The sequence below is a fragment of the Spermophilus citellus genome (genome assembly GCF_964194105.1).
Source record: "Spermophilus citellus genome assembly, chromosome: 8".
In the NCBI taxonomy this organism is placed as follows: domain Eukaryota; kingdom Metazoa; phylum Chordata; class Mammalia; order Rodentia; family Sciuridae; genus Spermophilus; species Spermophilus citellus.
Window position 1 is genome coordinate 132,335,941 of NC_138189.1, and position 20,689 is coordinate 132,356,629.

At 40.1% G+C, this 20,689-nt stretch overlaps 1 protein-coding gene across 3 annotated transcripts in view; it reads right to left on the minus strand.

Annotated features, from left to right (window-relative positions):
- The window catches only part of ARHGAP10 (Rho GTPase activating protein 10), a 303,935-nt gene that overhangs the window by 22,050 nt on the left and 261,196 nt on the right, over positions 1–20,689 (minus strand). For all 3 annotated transcript variants that reach the window (XM_081302994.1, XM_081302995.1, XM_081302993.1), the window contains one exon: positions 2,271–2,430. In XM_081302994.1, coding sequence (XP_081159120.1) covers positions 2,271–2,430 — 160 coding nt within the window. The remainder of the gene's footprint in view (positions 1–2,270; positions 2,431–20,689) is intronic.

Sequence of the window (20,689 nt, forward strand, 5' to 3'; positions counted from 1 at the left end):
TGAGAAAAAACAGGGAAAAAGAAATCACTTATCCTAATAACAGTCATCAGAAAAGATGTCCATAATTAATACATGAACCACACAAGGAGGGAGAGACAACAGACCCCAGGCCAGGGCTCACCCATCATAACCTTAACCTGGGAAGTTGCTAGAAATACAGGCTTTAAGACCACTTCTCAGACCTACTGAATCATCAGCTCTGAGATAGAGCCCAGAGAGTTATTTTTATTTTTTTGTGTGTGTTCTTAAAAGCAGACCCAGGGCCTCATGCGCAGTAAACACGTGCTCTACCAGCGCGTGGATACAGATTTTAATAAGCCCTACAGGTGATTCTGAGATGTGTTCAAATTTGAGGAATAGTCACACCAAAGATAAATCTGGGCTGATACTCTCCCAAGTAAATCCTTTAAAACACATGCCAGCAGCAATCTAATGCTTAAGAGAAACAGAAATGCATTTCATCCACTGTGTGAAGAAAGTCAAGTTCTTGAAATAGGAGCAATTCTACATTATAACAAACCTCCCTCCCGGACCCGCTTCCACTACTTCCCGCCCCCACCCCTTTTGGCCTCTGGAAACTAGAGTGCTTTTCATGACATTTTCAAATGTGTATGAATAGGAAGCTGGGGATTTCACTCCTCATTTGATTTATGACCAAAAATATCAGGCTCTTCTTGTTTCAGGCCCGGATGTGTTGTGAATTCAACGCCATCCCATGGCTCATAATGTCACTTTTCTGCAGAGCCACTATGGAAGAAAAATAACTGACTAAACTGTTCTCCTCTGACTGAGATATACACTTACTGAAAGAAATAATTAGGGATCTGGTTCTCACTAAAACACACACAGGCTAAATTCCACCTCCAGTTCAGCCAGGGCTAGAGTTTCTGAGTTCCTGTGCAACTGATGTTATGGTTAGTAGTATTAAAGTGAAAGAGACTTTAAAAAAAAAAAAAATTTATATGTATTTTTAGTTGTTAATGGACCTTTATTTTATTCGTTTATTTATATGTGGTGCTGAGAATCAAACCCAGTGCCTCACACATGCTAGGCGAGCACTCTACCACTGAGCCACCAAAGAGACTTTTTATAGTGGATAAAGAGTAGTAAAGGTGACAAGCAAAATTTGAGAAACACATATTTAAATCCACCATAAACAATTTTTGGCATGTAAATAAACATATATGACTATCTTTGGGTGAGGAGGGACATGGTGTGCCTCTGGAGAATTTGTTTCCATACTTAGCATTTCACTGAGATTTTAGGTAAGCTTTTCAGAGTCTTCAGGTCACCCCAAAATTTCAATATGCCAGATTTCTCCTGGTCTCTCTTAATACTTAATAAGTTCATAATGATTTCATGTGAATCCAGCTGTAACTATAAAAAGCCAAGTAATGTGAGGAACAATTTCCAATCCATTTAAAGTCCCAAGAATGCCCAACTGGGGTCAGATGACATCATTATCTATAATTTATTTTAAGCAACTTTGGTTTAAAAAATTTTTAATACTCTCTGGGTGAATTATAAATATATTTTTGGTTGTGACTTGATTGACTAATCAAGTAATGTCTTGTAATTGTTAGTGAAGTTGTTTTTGTCTTCTCCGAGCATTTGTTTAAAACTGCATGCCCTTTAGAGATCCCGCCCACTCTGAATTTGTACTCACTCTGTTGCCTGAGTCAACACAGCAAGAGAAAACCTCATGTAATCAAGCAAGTCCAAGGTATTTTGTATTAGTATGATTTGTACTAATATGCCTAAGCTGATCTGCACATGTCTGGCACTAAATCAAAGAGAAGAGACAGTCAGATGTCATTCATCAAGTCTCCATTATGCAAGAAGCTAAGGAGTAAAATTGGCCAGAATGCTAACACAAAGCTGTCAAAAAATCATATGCCTGAAATATTCCATAGACAATTGTGAAAGACTATCCGTCACCATGCATATATCCTCATCTCTCTCAAAGTTTGCATAATTAGGAAGAAAACATCCCAAGAATGACAGTAACAAATTTCTTTGTGTGTCCCCAAACTGCCACAAACTGAACCTACATCAGATGTGAGGTGGCACCCATTACCCCTTCTAGACAGGGAACATGGAAAAAATATGCACAAAAGGTTTTGATTTATGGCCCTTCTCCCTCAGGAGCACCACTGTAGAGAGAAAGGGTCCTTGGATCTAGTGTCCTGGGTGCCCACTGGCCATGTAAACATCAGAAGATGGTCACAGTGTTCCTCCACTCGGCACCAAACCCAAGCACGGCAACTTACGTGGTGGATGTCCACTCCCCACAGCTCCCTCCATCTGACAGAAGGTGGTTTCTCTCTGGTCCAGGAGGCCCATGAACAGTTGCACTCGTGGGCGATGGGGAGGACAGTGAGTCCTGACTGCCGGTGGGGGTGTCCTCCTTAGGAAGATTGGGATTGTCACCTAGGGGGAAAAGAACAAGTTTCAAACAACCTCAGAAGAAAAAATAACCACTAATAATTACATGGCATTACTTGATTAGTCAATCAAATTATATTCCAAATTACATTTACAATTCAGCCTGAGAGTATTTGGGTGTCCTGTCTTTGAAGGTGTGTGGGAGGGTATGCGCACGCATGTGCATGTGTTTAACCAAAAATGCTTAAAATAAACCACAGGTTCCCGTTGTTTAGATCTGAAGTGTCCCTTAAAGTCCTGTGTGTTAAAGGGTTCGCCCCAGCCTGTGGTCCCAGGGGGAGGCAGCAGAACTTTTAGAAGGTAGGACTTTGTGGCAGGTCTTCTGGTTTGGGGGGTGTGCCCTTGGAGGAGACAGTGAGACCCCGGCCCCCACCTCTTCCTCTCATTCCTTCCCAGCCAACAGCTTTTCTCTGCCACATACTCCCTGTCCTCATGACCTGCCTCACCACAGGCCAAAAGCAAAGGGGCCAATGAGTCATGGACTTCTACCTCTAAAACTGTGAACCATAAACAATCTTCTGTCAAAGCAGATTTACCTCAGGTGTTGTGACAGAAAGAATGACCAGTAAGAGATGAAGAAAATACAATCATCAAAATGAGACCACACAGAAGACGAAAGCATTAACCACCACCACCACGGTGACCTCCTAAACTATAAGGAGCCCAGGTTAGGGGACATCATCAAGGCAGCCAAGGCAGCCCAGGCAGCCAGCCAGGCCACACTGTCTGACCTCTCACTGGCTAGTCACCTGTTGGTTCTTTAAGCAGTCTCAGTCACTACTTAGCACATAATAAATTAAACAACTCTCACCTTCTGAGCTGGTATCTTGGATTACAATCTGTAATACCCAATTTATTAAAACCCCAGACACAGGGAAACTCCCATTTCCCTGTGAGCATCAGGGAAGATGGCATATCAAGAATCAGTTAAGCAACACTTCCTAAATGAGTTGTGTGGCTTATGCTTTCACAGAGGAACGACATTTAGTGTCATGTGTAGACCTATGGCCCTGGTTAGAAAACTCAAGAGACAGAAAGCTGGGGAGCCCAATAACATCTGGTTCCCTCAAAAGATCAGCCACCATGAAATGCACCAGCACTGCACCTAGTAGAGCTTGGCTCTTCAGTCCAAGCCATAGCCCCTATTAAATTTAACTCCTCCAGGGTGCCTTACAGAGGTAGCAGTTTTGAGAACACTAACTTAGCCTCCACTGTAGAGGTTATGGGTCATAACAGTTGGTCAACAAACTGCTGTGGAAGCACACGATGCATGAGGTTCCTAACTCAGCCAGCTAGAGGCTCTAGCTAAGACTTCAGACCTTCTCAGTCCAGGGCCCTTGATACTAAGTATACATGAATGCTAGGAACAGTAAAGAACTTGCTTAGATGGATTTCATTTCTAAAAATGAAGCACAAGAGAAATTCCAGGCTCTAAAGCTAGTCCCAAGATGGCTAGTCTTGAAAACTAAGTGTAGACAATGAATCTTAATGACCTCTGATCCAGCTTACAACTGAAGTGAAGAGAGAATCCTAGAAACAGAAACCTAGAAGTTTGGATGCAGGGAAGCAGGAGTCGAGAGACAGTGGTGATGTCTGCTGGTGGGGGTGGGTAGGTAGTCAGGAGGATAAATGTGGATGACCTTATGCAGCAGCTTCTAGTAGGGAGTTTTTGAGCTCTTTCTGTTGCAAGCATGTTACAGAAGGGTGGGGGATAAAGTGATGCAAGAGACGAATGAACGATCTCTGTGGGCAGATCTTTCCCAGGTCCAAGCCCCCCTAAAGTCTTGCTCTGTTTCTGTTCACAAACATACAATCTAGAATACTGTTTGACTGCTCTTTGTGCAAAGTAACTTTTTCCACAGCCCTTTACCACAAACAGGTTTAGTAATCGGAGAAACTCAACCCCAAAAGAAAGGCCAATTCTGAGGTAAATGAACCAAAAACCACTGATAGACCACTGCTATAATTCCTTTTGATTTATTTTCTTTGGGGGATAGAGTTCACTTCAGAACAAAGACTGCCTCTTCCCTGTGCATGGAGAGCTCAACTTCAGCCAGTTCTTTTCTGCAAATGAGCCCCAGGCAGCAAGGACTAGAGCTCCAGCCCTCCTGGCCTTCCCAGCATCCCTCAGACATCATGACCAACTGCGCCCTACAAAACCAAGAGGGTCTCTAATGGGGCCTGCAGGACAGCTGTCAACTCAGAGCTTGCCTAGAAGCAGCAAAATATCATGGGTCCTGAAGCAGAGCAGGATCCCCGCAAGAGTAAGTGGGACACACGTGTTTGCCTGGCTTCCAGAGGCGGCTTCCTGGCCCCCAGTTCCTCTGGGCAGCGTTCCCTGACTGTAAGGCAGGGCATGATGTGGCAAAAGCAGCCATGGAGAGTCTGGGATCAGTTTATTCCTTGACTCATTCCTACCAGGAGAAAGCTCTCAACAAGGAACAAGTTCAGGGAACTGGAGACCAAGGGTCTAACGTTACTTTAAAAAGATGCCAAGCCGATTCCCATAGCCTCTAATCCATTTCCCAAGCAGACTGACACAGCACAAATTGTCATTCAACATACTGAATCACATTCTACTAAAGAGTGGCAAACGGAACCTCCAAGTGAAAGTAACAGGTAGAAGGGAACAGCTGTACGCACACTGATCCAAGGAAGCATATCTCACTTCCCAAGTGCACAAAAACTCCTTCCTTCACTGTTCACGAATGAGCTTATCTACTGGAGACACTGAATTCTGGGGAGAAGCATGATATACACAAACTTTAAAAACCTATAGCCTTTTCTGAAGATTTAGTGACCAAGAATCAGATTACCACTTTCTAATTAATGTAACAACAACAACAACAAAAAAAAACTTTTTTAAAAGCTTCTGTGTTCCACTGTCTCAGGAATGCATTTTAAATCCTATGAAACTAACTCCTAATTGAGAATTAAAATCAGATACTTTTATTTTCCACCTATCATTTCTTTTTTAAAAAATTTTTTTTTAGTTGTAGATGGACACAACACCTTTATTTTTTTTTTAATTTAGTGTTGATGGACCTATATTTTATTTATTTATATGTGGTGCTGAGAACCAAACCCAGTGCCTTACATGTGCTAGGCAAGCGCTCTACCACTGAGCCACAACCGCAGCCCCCATCTATCACTTCTTTTGGGTGGCCACAGAACTGCTCCCCTCAGGTGTTACCCTTTACTGGGTATCTGCAGACATCATCTGTGAGTATGAACATAGTTGCAGCATTTAAACAAAAATGGTACCAAAGGACTTCCATTATGAACAAACTAGAAGAAACAGAACTCATTTGAAAATGAGCTACCATCACAGTGAAGGAAGAAATGACTTCCTCTCGGCATCTAGCTTCGTTCTCACCTTTTCCAGAAACCACCTGCCAAACCACCTTGCCTGTCTCTTTTCTTCTCTGGCACAACTTAAGCTGCCGTCAATTTTGCATTTCACTCTGGCATAACAGTGTTGCAACTCCATTTAGTCCCCATTTCCGTCATACATTTTTGAGGAAGCCATGTCTGTCCTGGTAATCCCTTAAGAATACTCTGCAGTGCCAGGCACATCAGGAGACTTCTGGAAATACTGTGGACTCTGCCACAAGAAATATCATGAATATGGAAAGCCACTGCCTCTAGGAACTGAGAAGGGAAGAAAACTGAAGAACCTCAAAATATTCTCACAGAATCTACACGCAGCTTCCAGCCCTCATCCTCCCTCTTCTAAGCCACAAGCATTTCTCGCCCTCTTTAGTCACTCAACCAGCGTTTCCTGAGCTTCTGCTTTTGTTCCAAACACACTAGAGATGCTGAGATGGAAAGGTAAACCCTCAGTTTCTACCCTAAAAATGCTCACAGAATAGAGCACAGAGGACAGGTAGAAAGAAACAGGCCAAAAGCTGGTGTTTGCTGTCATGTGATTATCTTAAGGAGCTTTGAGACTCAGAAAAAGGAGTTCCAAATCTGACAGTGGGAGGGGTGGAAGACATGTGGGAGTCAAGCAACAGAAACAGGGAGAAATCATTGCCAGACTTTCAAGACTGAGCCTCAGTAGAGAAAAATTCAAGGTTGAAAGAAGAGAAACAGGAGAGACCATGGCAGATTTCAGAGCCACAAGCAGTTGAATTTGGCAGGGGGACAGGGTGTGAGGCAGAGAGTTAATGTATTGAGAGTGTATGAAAGTGGGGAAAGAGCTTTAGTATGTAACAGCAAAGCACATGAATTTATTCTGCAGGTGCTGAAGAGATACTGGAGGGATTAAGCTGAGAGCGATATGATCCAGAGAATGGATTCAAGAGATATTCAGGCATTAGAGTCATTAAAGCTCAATTAATACAGGTGAAAGGTGAGAGAAACTTAAGATGACTCTCAGGTGCTCATGAAAATCATATAAAAAAAAGCACAAGAAAGGTGAAGAAAAAATGACTTCACTTTCATAACATCTACTTGATTTCCCTGTTGATTCAAACTTCCTTTTCTCCCTGAGGTGCTGGGGATGGAACTCAGGGCCTCCCAGATGCTGGACAAGCACCCTACCACTGAGCTGCACCCCTGTCCCCTGATTTGTTTATGAGCCTAAGCCCATGACCAAGTGCTTTCTTTCCATGATAGACTAAACAATTTTCAGAGACTGGCAGAAAATTAGATCAAAAGGAGTGAATGAGAACTTCTATCATTGAAGGATGCTTATGTTCTTGATTTTAATATTTGGATAAGCTCTTTAAACTTTTCTTCTTCTCCCTATCCAGTAAATGGATGGATCTGGAGACTATCATGCTAAGTGAAATAAGTCAATCCCAGAAAACTAAAGGTGGAATGATCTCTCCGATATGTGGATGCTAACACAAAGGGGTCGGGGGGATAGAAGTTCAGTGGATTAGACAAAAGAGAATGAAGGGAAGAGAGGGGAGATGAGAACAGAAAAGACAGTAGAATGAATTAGACATAACTTTCCTATGTTCACATATGAATATACCACCAGTGAAACTCCACATCATATACAACCTCAAGAAGGGGATCCTATTAGAATAAGTTATACTTCATGTGTGAATAAAATGACAATATATTCTACTGTATGTATAGCTAAACAATATTTAAAAAATACATACATATGAGAAATGAAAAAACTTCTAATGACAAACTATTCTACTCTTCTAGTTATTTCACTTCAGAATTGCTTTTGCATTGCTAGAAAGAACAGAACTTTATATTTCCCTTCCATTTCATTCATTTCTTTTTTGTCTTCTCAAATATATGATCTAATAGTTTAAAAGAAGCCATCCCCTTTGCTCTTCCTCCACTGAGCCTGAGATGTGGGCATGGTATGAATCCACAGGTGTCCCCCATTCCTCCACAATAGCTGGAATAGACTGTCTCCATAGCAGCAGGCTAGTCTATGTTCCTCATCCTTAAACACCTGGCTCATGCATTAGCAGAAGTAAGAAAGCAACAGAAAAAAGGGAAAAAAAGCATCAAGAGGAGATCTCACACATCTCCTGGATATCATTTACACAAAGCTCACAGGGATCGAACTGGCTGGAAGAAAGCTGCAGGCTGACACTGCAGGTTCCTTATCAGGCCAGAATAATCTCAGATGCTTCTAATTATCAAACAGTTAATCACCAGGATCAAAGAAAGATTTACTGAGAACAAAATAGCTGCACTTATAACAACACAGTAACAGTGTTATGAGAAAGCCCCATCAAGTACTTTCCAGCTAACACAGCAATGAAAGTAGATGCCCACTCCTCCTCCTCCCATATATGCCCAGCAACCCCAAAGGATAAAATGGCATTTTAGGGGTTGGGGTTGTAGTTCAGTGGTTGACCATTTGCCTAGCACATGTAAGGTACTGGGTTTGATCATCAAAACCACAATAAATAAATAAATAAATTACTGTGTCCATCTATAACTAAAAATAGATATATTTCTAAAAATGTTATTTAAAAACACAAAGATACAAGTGCCTTAAAAATTTGTTCTATATCTCTACAGTAGAAGCAAAAAAAAAAAAAATACTCAGAAATATTCAGTGGAAGCATACATCAAAGGCTAATGCAAAACCAGCCAGACATTGAAATCTTGTGGGGTTCTCAATTCCTGAGATACAACAGGCCTGGGGCAGGAAGGTTAGAATCTGGCTCTTGCTAAGGAAATGCAGGCCTGGAGAAGCTCTCCACACTAAATGGAGGCCAAAAATCTGTGAGCAGGTTTCCCCTTTGCCTGGGAAATAGGATTTGGCAATTCTTCACCTCCAAACCGTGGGATGAGAGTTACATGACAGGCAATAAGACAACCTGGTTCCGAATCAAGCACCTGGTAAACTGTGGAAGCAACAGCTGGAGAGGGAGGAGGAGGAGCCAAACCATGCACACACAGCCCTCCTTTACCAAGGATGCACAAACCCAAACTTCTAAGAACAAAGGAAAACAAGACAGGCAGCAAACTCAACAAATAAGAAAACTTGGATATTTAGAAATGTGCAATATAGAGAATGAAACTTGTTTCTCCCAGAACAAACTGAGAGTAAGAAGTATTTTAAAAATCATGACCTAGTTCACCAAAGCAATTTCGAAAAAAATTCAACATAAAGGACTCAGAGTGCCAAAAAGGAGAATAAAGAAAATTCTGCACATAAGACGCTACTGTGAAATTTAAGAATGTCAAATACAAAGGAAAAAACCAAAATGCATACAGATATAAAGAGCAGATCATAAAAAAAGGAAAGAAAAAGAACCAGACTGACATCAGACTACTGAACAGCAACATTAAGTGCAGAACAAAATTGAAGTAATTTTTAAAGTATTAAAAAAAAAATTGAGCAGAGAACTGTATATTCAAACTGTCAAACTGCCATTCAAATGTGAAGGCATAATAAAAATATTATCAGACATAAAAATCCCCAAAGGTCTGACATCCAAAGAACTATATTGGTAACACTCTTAAAGAAATTCCTCTAGATTTAAATAAAAGAAGCAACATAGGATATTCAACTAACTTGATAATGCCTACTGTGGTCTTCAAAAAGAAAATAAAGGACAAGAAAAAAAGCAAAGAAAATAACCAAAATAATTCAGAACCAAAATTCTACAAAAATACCAGGTTGGGGAGGAAGGCAGGTCAGAGGGAACTGAGAGTCCATTCAACAGAGTGTCTATTTAGAGGTAGAGGGAGACATACAACAAAGTTCCAAAACTCAACAGAGAAATGAGACTGCAAGACTCAAAACAAGGACAACCACTTTAGGAAAAAAAAAAAAACAGAATGTATATCACTGGGAAACAGCAGAAGAACATTTGCTTTTAGAAAAAGGAAAGAAGGAGAAACAAATCAAAATGCATTAAGAGAAAAATACAAAATGCCAGAAATCCCAACATAATGATAATTACAATATATAAAAATGGATTAAACTCACCATTTAAAGATAGTAACTCTCCCAAATGTATTTCTTTTTAAAAAAAAAAATTTTAATTAGTTATCGATGGACCTTTATTTATATGTGGTGTGAGAATCAAACCCAGTGCCTCACACATGGTAGGCAAGCACTCCACCACTGAACCACAACCCCAGACCAACCCCAAAATGTATTTCTTCAATACAATAATATGCTGACGATAAGAAACATGCTTGACAAAGAATGTTGAACAATAGAAAATGGATATACTATGGAATCTCAACCAAAAGCAAAGTTTATAAACCTAATAAACGACATGAGGGTCATTTATGCAGGTTAAGGAATAAGATGATCAAGCAAGAAGCAGCTAATGATATAGCCTCAAGGAGTAAATTACAGACCTGCAAGGAAAAATAGAAAAATCAACCACTGTAGTTGGCTGTTTTAACACATTGCTCTCAGAAACTAATATCAAGAAACAAAATAAAATTGTCTGTAACGAACAACACAAAGCTGATCCATTTTGTGTACACACACACACACACCTCCCAATAAACATACACACACTTTTCAACAATGCACAGAATATTTTTGAAGGAAGGCTAGACAGTCTCAAATTTGAAAAGAATACTATTTCAATTCTCTTCTCAGGCCAGACTTGCAGAATAATCAGTAGCTAATAAAAAAATAATATATTTAACAATTTCTTTTTTTTCTATAAAGTTCTTTGTTTTACCTTTACTTACCTATTTTTTTTAATGTGGTATTGAGGATTGAACCCAGTGCCTCACACGTGCCAGGCAAGCACTCTACCACTAAGCCACAACCCCAGCCCTATTTTACAATTTCTTACATTGAGAACCTAACTATGGATAGAAAGGAAATCATAATAAAAATTAAGAAATCTTAAAATACAAACATTTCTTAAGATTTGTATGACAGGGGAAAAAATGCCAAAGAGAACTTTACAGTTTTAAAACAAGAAAGTTTCAGAACATTTTTATGCCGTATTTAAATAGACATTCTTCCTAAATATTGATAGTCAAAGAACAGTCATCATGACTGTTTAAATATTCAAATTAAATTCAGTCAATTTGAACTCTCAATGAAATGAGAATTCACTGAAATATGGTGTCTCTATATTTTAGTGTACTTACTCAACAGGGATTACTTGTACACTCTAATTAATACACACAAGCTACTCCATAAAATGAAAAGCTAATATTCTTAACTATTTCTTTTATTATTTAGTAGTGCATAAAACTTTGAGAAGAATATCTCCAAGATCACTGTGGAAATTGAAGAAAAAACATGATCTGACATATAAAAACTCAATATAGAGAAGTGAATCTCAAAGAAACATCTATTTTATCTTCGACAGTGGCTTCAACCAAAATTGGGTAGACCTTCCCTGGCAGGGGATGAGCAAAGCAGCTCTGGTTAACACCCACCTCTGCCCCTGTTCCCTTGTGCCTAGATTCACCTGCCTGTCATCCTGCATTTCTTACCTTTCTCATGGGGCCACTCAGTAATCACCTATAATCCCTTGCTTAGAATGTCTCAGCCCTGCCCAGATGGCACGTTTGTTGTAATGATGCTGCACCTGAGGACTTGAAAATCTAGGCTTGAGTTCCACCTCTGGAGAGGGATCAGAAGGTGAGGAGGAAAGCTGGATATACTGTGCACCAAGCTGTGCTGCTTGCTAAAATGGGACTAAATCTCAATGACAAACAAGGGCCAAAGCCTTGGTGGTCAACGGTCAATAGCTCAGGCAATGAAGTCCCCAGGAGAGGCTGAAACTGGGAGGGGCATATGAAATCTGCAGAAGGCAGAGGATAGTTAGATTTCTTTTGCTAACTTATATAAGCCTGCTTGAAACATAACCTTCGAACTGGGCAGGGGACGGTTGAATTGACAATGTGGCCAATATTATGACATCAACAAAAATCTCCTAATGTTTCAAGACATACAAGGTATTGAAAAAGGACAGCAGCACCTAGTGTTGGGAACAGAACTACCAACTCATTTCGTATGCATTCTGACACGATTTCTACTTTGCTAACATAAAGCCTGGGAAGCTGTATTTTATCATGTCCAAAACTATGCCTAATGCTATCCTGACCAGTATAAACCTGAACATGCGAAGTTAGGCTTTTCCCTCCCCAAACTCAAATGCTTTGGATTTGACATTGTAAATGAAATCTAACATTGAACATCCAATGTGGAGGTGATCTGTATAAAGTTGAATCTGTCATGGAGCTATCGAGAAGCGTCAGCCAACATAATCGATGGCGTGGGGACCAATAACAATTTTAAAATTTATAGAGATCAAAGGACATCCCTACCATTTGTTCTTTAAAGATCCAGTGCATGAAAGAGAAGGGTTACCAAGCAGTGCTGCTTCCTAAAATGTGGCTAAAGGTAATGGCATCCACTCAACTCATAGGAAACAAGACATCTTAGAACTGTCACACTGGACCAAAACAGTGACACATCTAGCATGGTATTCTGTTTTTTAACAAGGACACCCAAGGTTGTTCTATTTGTCCACGGCCTTGTTCTTCCTACCCAAGTCTGAGAAGCATATCATGACATCTTTGGATATTCAAATGGTTGCGTGCAAGTGTGAACAGTGAAACATACAAGATATCCAATTCTGAGTAAGCAACATGACCTCCAGAACAGCTTACCATGACTTGCTATTGCTCCAAAGGCAAGACTGCAGTGTCGCTCAATGTTTTCTTTTTGCATCTGGTCCGGAGCCCTAGCACCACCCTAATTATTGACTTGCAGAAACCAAGGCAGCCAGATACCCACAGTTACTGGGAGAATGAAGGACACAAGCAAAGGCCATACCCACACAGCATAGAAGAACAATCTCTCAGTCCTCGCTGGGCCATCTAAGATTGACTTCCTTTAAGTAGCCCATTCCATGGCTGTTGAAAACAAGTCAGGCTTGTTTCTTCACATTTCAACCATGCTTGGCTGGACCAGAAGGCCATGGAGTCCTATGACCTTTGAAGTTGCAGTCTACAAATGGAATGACAGGTGCCCAGCAGAGCAGTGTGTGAGCAGCATGACTGAGAAGGGCCATGTCAGATCCAAAAGCCAATTAGCACCTCGCCAGCCAAAGAAAACCTAGTAGTCCTCTTCCATCTTCCATGTGCTAGTCGACTTAAACTAAAATGACCTGGGAACCAAGTAAGAAAACTCTCTTTATGAAGCACTATCAATAGTGACATCAAACAGGTAAGATCTATCCAAAAACAAAAAAAAAAAGAGTCCAAAGTCAGATGAAAAATAAAATTCAGAGATTTTTTTTTCCAGATTTTTCAGGCCAGACTAGTTATTCTCATCCTCCTCAAAATGTGGGCTGGAGAATTATCTCATATTATCTCATACATTATCTCATACATTAAATTTTCCTCAAAATGTACCTACTCACACATAAACATGCAGTTTCTTAAGTAAACAAGTTTTTAAATAAAGAGAGTTTAAGGGCGGGTGGGGGATCTAAGTTTGACTTAAAGACTGAACTTCTAAATTAGAAAGATGTTGGGTATCTTTCTTTAGAAAGTGAATCCAACCCTGAACCCAATCCATTCAAATAAGTTCTGCTTTACTGTCCATGGAGTAGCAGGTGATAAATTATGACTGAAAACAGTCTAGAAAACCCTCTTTACCTCTTACATTATGGAAAAAGGGAAGGGGATGAAGAAATTAACCCTGCCAAACCGCCCATTAAGGAAGGAAGCCGACAGTCTCTCAGCAGGAGGAGGTACTCTGCAACGCGGGTTATAGCTGCCAAGTGGAAGGGAGGTTCCCAAAGTCCCATTTACCCCAGTTCCCATTCTCGGTAGGGGACAAATGTCCCCATTCTCCTCTCTTCATTTTGCTCTCATGATATAAGACAAGCCAAAATGGGAACCGCAGTGAAGTTAAATAACATACAGACTAGAGGCAGTCAGTAGATGGATAAGAATAATTCACGTGGGTCATAGGATTTTTTTAATTTGTTTTAATTAGTTACACATTGCTGAGGGCCATTACCAAGTAGGAATGACGCATTCGAAATTTCCTTGCCAGCGTACCCCATGTTAAATGACTTGCCTTGGAATTTCCGCTGTTGACATTGCATGTAAGGTGACCTTGCTCAAGGAAGGCGGATCCGGGTTTAGAGCTGATCAGGTTTGAGGAAGTATCCCGGTCCTTGGGTTTAGGGCGTTCCCAGTTTAAGACCTTGGGTTTTAGGGAAGTTCGATGTTGAGGATTATTGCTGCTGGAAATAGGGCGTTCCTGCTACCTGAGCTCCCTTTGAGTTCTCGTGAGATTCAGAGAGTATTTTGGGAAAAAAGCCTCGTGTAGTAGGTGAATTGGGTGGCAGGAGAACTGGAATTGCCCGAGAACATGTGTGGAGGCCGGTGTGAGTTCGGGAATAAAGAATTGCTGTTTGAATCTACAAAGCTGTGTGGTGGCTCGTGATTCTGTGCCCAGCCAAGACTGCGGCAACACATGACAGTACAATGACCTTGACATATCATACATTTGAATCAGATGGGATATAATATCTCATTTTTCTGATAGGATTTCTTTATCTGAAATTGTGTGTAGGAAAAGGAAATGTGACTCTCTGGGCAACAGCTTCTCCCACCCCCCAATGCCAAAAGCACCAAACCAAAACTACACATGGATCTGGACCCTCCCCAAAACACTGACCAAGAGAAAGGCAACTTCTGAGCTCTAAATTAAAACATCATATGAAGTTCAGAAATGATGCAATTAAACTGCCATAATCTAATAACAATGAAGCATAAAGCCTGCCTTAAAAAAGCCACTGGACACGGCTGGGTTGTGGCTCAGTGATAGAGCACTCGCCTAGCATGTGCGAGGTCCTGGGTTCGATCCTCAGCACCACATAAAAATTAAGTAAATAAATTAAGGTATTGTGTCCAACTACAACTAAAAAATAAATATTTAAAAGAAAAAAAAAGCCAGTGGACAACTAAGACATGTCCAAAGTGTATGCTAGGAAAAGCTCATGAGGGAACTGGTTGTGTTATAATCAATTACATGACAAGAAACGGCAGACCCCATTATAAAGTCACACCACCAGCTGATGGGCACTGGGTTACAACTCAAGGAGCCACCTCCACTTCTTGCAGAAGTTGATGGAAAGCAGGAACAACTCAATTACAAAGCAAGAAATACGAGTTCAGATGCAATATTAACAGAAGTCAAGGCAAATTGCCTTATTTGGTAAAGCAGAGAGCAATTTTATATCATAATCACAGTCCTGAGGCATTATTTAGAGACTGAGATGTTTGCCTACATCAACAAGCAAAACAATCTAACAACACACTATTTTCCTTAGGAAGATGATTCTCAATCAACCTGTCTTCCATAAACTTCTGTGGACACTTGCCACTTTGACAGCTCAGGAAATTGAGAGTACTATGCTCAGAACAAACTCTGGACAAATTCAACAATGAGGGTGGTTGGAGTCCTAGCTATTTACCTATCCTGTGCTCCTAGCTGTTCTTCTCATCTAAAGAAAGTTAAATTATCATCAACTGTCAGACTGAGATGCTAGGAAACAATAAACATGGTGTTATGTAGGACAACAACCCAAAAGATCAAATTACATTTTCTTTGAAAGAATACCAATCTGAAAGTATAATTGAAGCTCTCCTACTTGATGTCAGGCCCTTGAGAAAATGTAAAAGCTCAAATTCTTGAGTATTTACTACATATCTGGGGGTTTGCATCCATGAACTCAGTTGTTCCTGGCAAAACACATGTCAAAGTTTTATTGCCCAAACTCCTGAGGCTTACAGGGGGATTTGCTGAGATCATAAAAGTCATCAAGAGGAGACCAGGGATTTCAATCCAGGTTAGTTTAAATCCAAACTCAACCACAAATAAGTCTACCATTCAGTAAAACTCTTTGCTGCCTAAGTATTTCCTATAATAGGGATCCTGGAAAGTTAGGACAATGCTACTCTAAGAAAGAAGCCTGGGTAAAAGGTGACAGGTACACTAAGTCTAACAGGAAAGCACTAAGGGCTGGTCATTCTCAATGTGGTGCCCACACTCTCTCTCCAGGTCAACTCATGCCAAAAAAACACCATACCCTTTCTTTCTATGGCTCTGCTTCTTATTCCGTCTACCTCAAAATCTTAAACTCATATCCAAAACACTAAGCATGAAGCACAGAGCTAAAATGAAACCTGTAATTTACATGCACATGATGTATGTATGTTGCTAGTTCATATTTACATGTGAGTATATTGCAACAGTATTCACTATAGAAAATAGGAAATACAGACATATATATTTTTTTGAGAGAGAGAGAAAGAATTTTTTTTTTATATTTTTTAGCTTTCGGCGGACACAACATTTTTGTTTTTATGTGGTACTGAGGATCGAACCCGGGCCGCAAGCATGCCAGGTGAGTGCGCTACTGCTTGAGCCACATCCCCAGCCCAGACATTTATTTTTAAATCAGCAGATTCTTATCCCCTAAGGAAAGCTATTGTTATAACTGGTCATTTATCCAGAGCTTTATGCTTATACATGGATTTACATAGTGTTTTCTTTAAAGATTATTTTGACAATTCTGTTCTGTACCTTTCTGTTTTCATTCAAAAGCATGCTATGCACATTACTTCTATGGGAACCTTTTTATTACTATTGGGAGACTAAAAGCCTGTGTTTGGTTAGTTAGGAAACTGTTTGGCTAGGCTATTGAACTCAAGGTCCTCTTATAAGTACATATGTATAACAGAATGCACAAAATACTATATACAGCTCAGAAAAAAGAAGAGGACAGCTCTATAACCACAGGAAAAGCAACAAAAAATACATCAGATGATTTTTTTTTAAAGTAGAGATCTAGCTCTTGGGTATAGAAGATGATAAGTAAGGACTTAGAGGTATATTTTCTTTCACATATAATACACATACCAAGAATTCCAGGAGGTTACATAAGAAAGTACAAGTTGAACCATGTGCAACTGCTGATACTCAATCATTTCTCATTTACACAGACAGCAGTTTCACTTGGTACAGCCTTATTAATGATGGTAGTTTTAAAATTCTGTTTGGATCTCAACTCAACAGATTTCAGAAACCATAGGCTGAACTGCATGAGATTCTCAATGTTTTACTATTTTTGACCTAAAAATTGGAAAGAAAAAATCTTGACGTCATTGACATTAGATAATTTTGGACCTAAAAGATGGCGATTTTCTATGGCTTAACCTATTATTTTCAGCGGTTTTAGATCTGGTTTGCAGATGCAAGAACTGAGTCCATAAGATGGTATGGAATCTTTCCATTTTATGTCTTTCTATACTTCTTGATTTGTCAAACCCAGGAGAGTTTTATCTACTTAAAAAAAAATGTGTAAAGAAAAGAAGTGTTGGAATGGTGGCACGTGCCTGTGATCCCTACTCGGGCAGCTGAGGCAGATGGATCACCCGGTTCAAGGCCAGCCTCAGCAATTTAGTGAGATCTCAAGCCACTTAGTGAGACCTGTCTTAAAATAAGAAGGTTTAGGGATACAGCTCAGTGGCAGAGCACCCCTGGGTTAAAAACAGACAAAAAAAAAGTGTGCGGGTGAGTTAACAGAAAAATGCAGGATATTCAGGCCTCAAATTTCTGATTGTGTTCAATTCTCAAAATGTATTAACAAGCAGCTACCTGAACCACCCTCACTACAACTAGCCCAAGACCAGATGTTGTTGACTTAGGTAGGTGTGGCATAAATCACAGTAAAAATACTTGTGTAATACTGAATATCACTGAATTAAAATGTTCATTTCCTTCCCCTCTCCATAGAAACAAGCACCTGCTTTTCTCCTGGTGGGCCCACCTCTGTAACAGTGCATTGGTCCCACCTTAAAAACCATGCTCACTGCCCACAATTCCTTCTTTCTCTCCTGCATCAAGACCTCAGTTCCAAATTCCTTACAGCAAAGCTAATCATTTCTTTTTTCTTTTTCTCTATTTTTTAGTTGTAGATGGACACAATATCTTTATCACATTCATTTATTTTTATGTGGTGCTGAAGATTGAACCAAGTGAAGTGCCTTATGCATGCAAGGCAAGGCTTTACCCCTGAGCTACAACTCAAGCCCCCCACCTTTTTTTTAAAAAAATCGAATTATTCCTACAATTAAATAATAAATCAACATGAGAATAAAAAAAGTGAAACTACATGGTTCAACCTGTAGTTGTTTATTTTAAAAGATGCATAGAATCTCTCTCAAAAGTTTCTAGAGACAACTAAGAATATTTGCTAACCTCACAAAGAAAAGACTCTTGACCACCCGACTTGCATTTAGCACATTAGCAGGCAGGTTAAGAACCCAGATGGCCTAGGTTCCATCTTGGTTTTGCCACTGACCAGCTGTGAGATATGGAGAAGTCACTGACCTCTCTGTGCCTTGGTTTCCTCAACTATTCAACAGGGATAATAATATAACCTACAGGAGTTTTCTGAGGATTACCTGAGCTTCATAAACATTGCTAAGAAACAATATTTGGTGATTAATAGAGTAATATACAACCGTACACTGTTCTAACTTTCTGAATTTTATATTATGTTATTGCATTAAGAGAACCAAGATAACAAATGGAGATTCAATCAGTTTCTATTGAGACCCGAAGAGACAAATAAAATCATGACCATAAATACATTTCAGACTTGAAAATTATGCTTCAAACAGGCACACAGAGTACCACAGAAAGCAAAACGAGCCTTCAGAAGGAGCCTGGCTTCAAAGATGCTGCTGAAGCTGATGAAAGCCAACCAGAGACAATTTGTGATAAACACGAGGAGCAGCAGCCTCTGTGGTTGACTTCATCTTGCACGACTGCTTTTTCCCCCATAGCTGGTAAGGATGCACGAAGCCAAAAGGAATCAGCCATGGGTCTGCTTTGTTGTATTAACTGTAGACAACACTCTGACATCATGGTCATTTTTATCATGGTCCATAAAAGTTTTTCACTCAGAATTGGCCACACTGAATCAATACCTTCCCCTTCAAGATTTCTGCTCATCTTCTTGGCCACCAAGAAAATCCTTCAAATCAGTCACTCTTGACAGCCTTAAAAAATTCTTCTTCATTCAGGATAAACAATACTTTGGTTGGTTTGAAAAGATGTTTCTTAGACAGCCCAGCTACCTCCTACGCTGCAAGAGTTTCAAAGAGGGCTATAAAGAGAGTGACAGCTGCTTGAATTCAGAAGTCGAAATTAAAATAAAAGCTATTAGAAGTGGGGAAAAAAAACCCACTCCACAGGGAGACAGGCTTTAAAGAATTTTTCTCTCTTCTATAAATTCTAGTTACCTGCCATGAACTTATTTTCACCACAGACGCAGCTATGTATTTTTTAAGGCGTTAAATAAGTTTTTCTCCCCCTGAGAGAGGGGGGAATGTTCATCCCACACAGAAGCATAGTTAAGATTATACAGGAAGTTGCAAAAGAAGTTGCCTTTGCTTTGTCACTAGCATGGGGGGGCTAAGATCCAGGGGAGGCTCTCCCGTGCGGGGAGGCGCGGTACGTGATTTATAGACATGCCACAAGACAATTACAGCCCTGAATTTCTGGCTGCCTTTTCTAACCCATTGATCTCGTCATTGTAAAAGTGAGTTAAGAAATAATCTGTCTACATATACTGTCACGGATTCAAGTGTGGTGTTGAATTTAACTTCATAACACAATAATTCCATGTCAAGGAATCCGAACATGCTCCCCGGAGATGTCAAGAGGCCTTCACACTCAGGAAGCTATTATCCACAGCCCACCCATGAAATGTCATGCAAAAAAAAGAATGAGGAGAAGAAAGATTTCCAAGCTTAAGAAAAAGATGGGGTGATGACAATTCTGTGTCAAGCTGATCAGAGGTGTCTATGGAGAAGCGTTGATAGCTGCAGGGTAGCACGGCAAATCCAAGGCACTACGAGGTCTTCCTCACGCTTCTCCCCCTGCTTGTGTGTCCTGCTAACATGTGGGTGAGGACAGGTGAGCCTGTGTTCAAGGAGGGACTTTCTAAAGGTATTTCCTTGGGAACTGATGTTAGAGAGCATATAGCTGCTCTGAATGTTAGCTGTCCTTCCCTGACTTCATAGAAGTAAGAGTCTCCAGGGTAGAGGCGGCCTCTGCTTTACGATGAGCCTATGGATGAATGTGGATGGAGCTGTGAAAATAAGAAAAATAAGCTCTTCCTTGTTTATGGTTATGAGGCTAACCTTTCTCTAAGATGACATTTTAATAACATTAAAATATTTATTCAATATTTCTCTTTCTACCAACTTTCCATTTACATTCTTTATACCAATACTTTTTATACCGTTTTCACTAACCCGTTTTCCAGTAAGAAATCCAGTAAGAACATGTATTGAATATACTAACAAAATACACACTTTCTTCTTTTCGATGGAAAGATGGTTTCCAACTTGAAGAAAAACAAAAACTCATGGCCAAAATGAAGGCCTAAGCACAAGGAGAAAGTTCCATATGAGCTAAACATTAGCTGATGATATCCATTCTGATTCTGCCTTCATTTCCCCATCTAGTCAGTTAAGAAGTCCCAACAATTGGCTTAGCATCTCTCCCAGGCATCCATTTTATTTTACCTTCCTAGTACTAATTCTACCCACACCCACCTAAGCCTAAATTAACTTGACCAGCCTTTTACCGTAGCCTTCCTGATTCCTACAGGCAGGTTAAGTCAGTTTAAGTCTTCTAAATATCAACATCAAAAAATGGTAATTTGGGGCTGGGGTTGTGGCTCAGTGGTAGAGTGCTCATCTAGTATGCATGAGGCACTGGGTT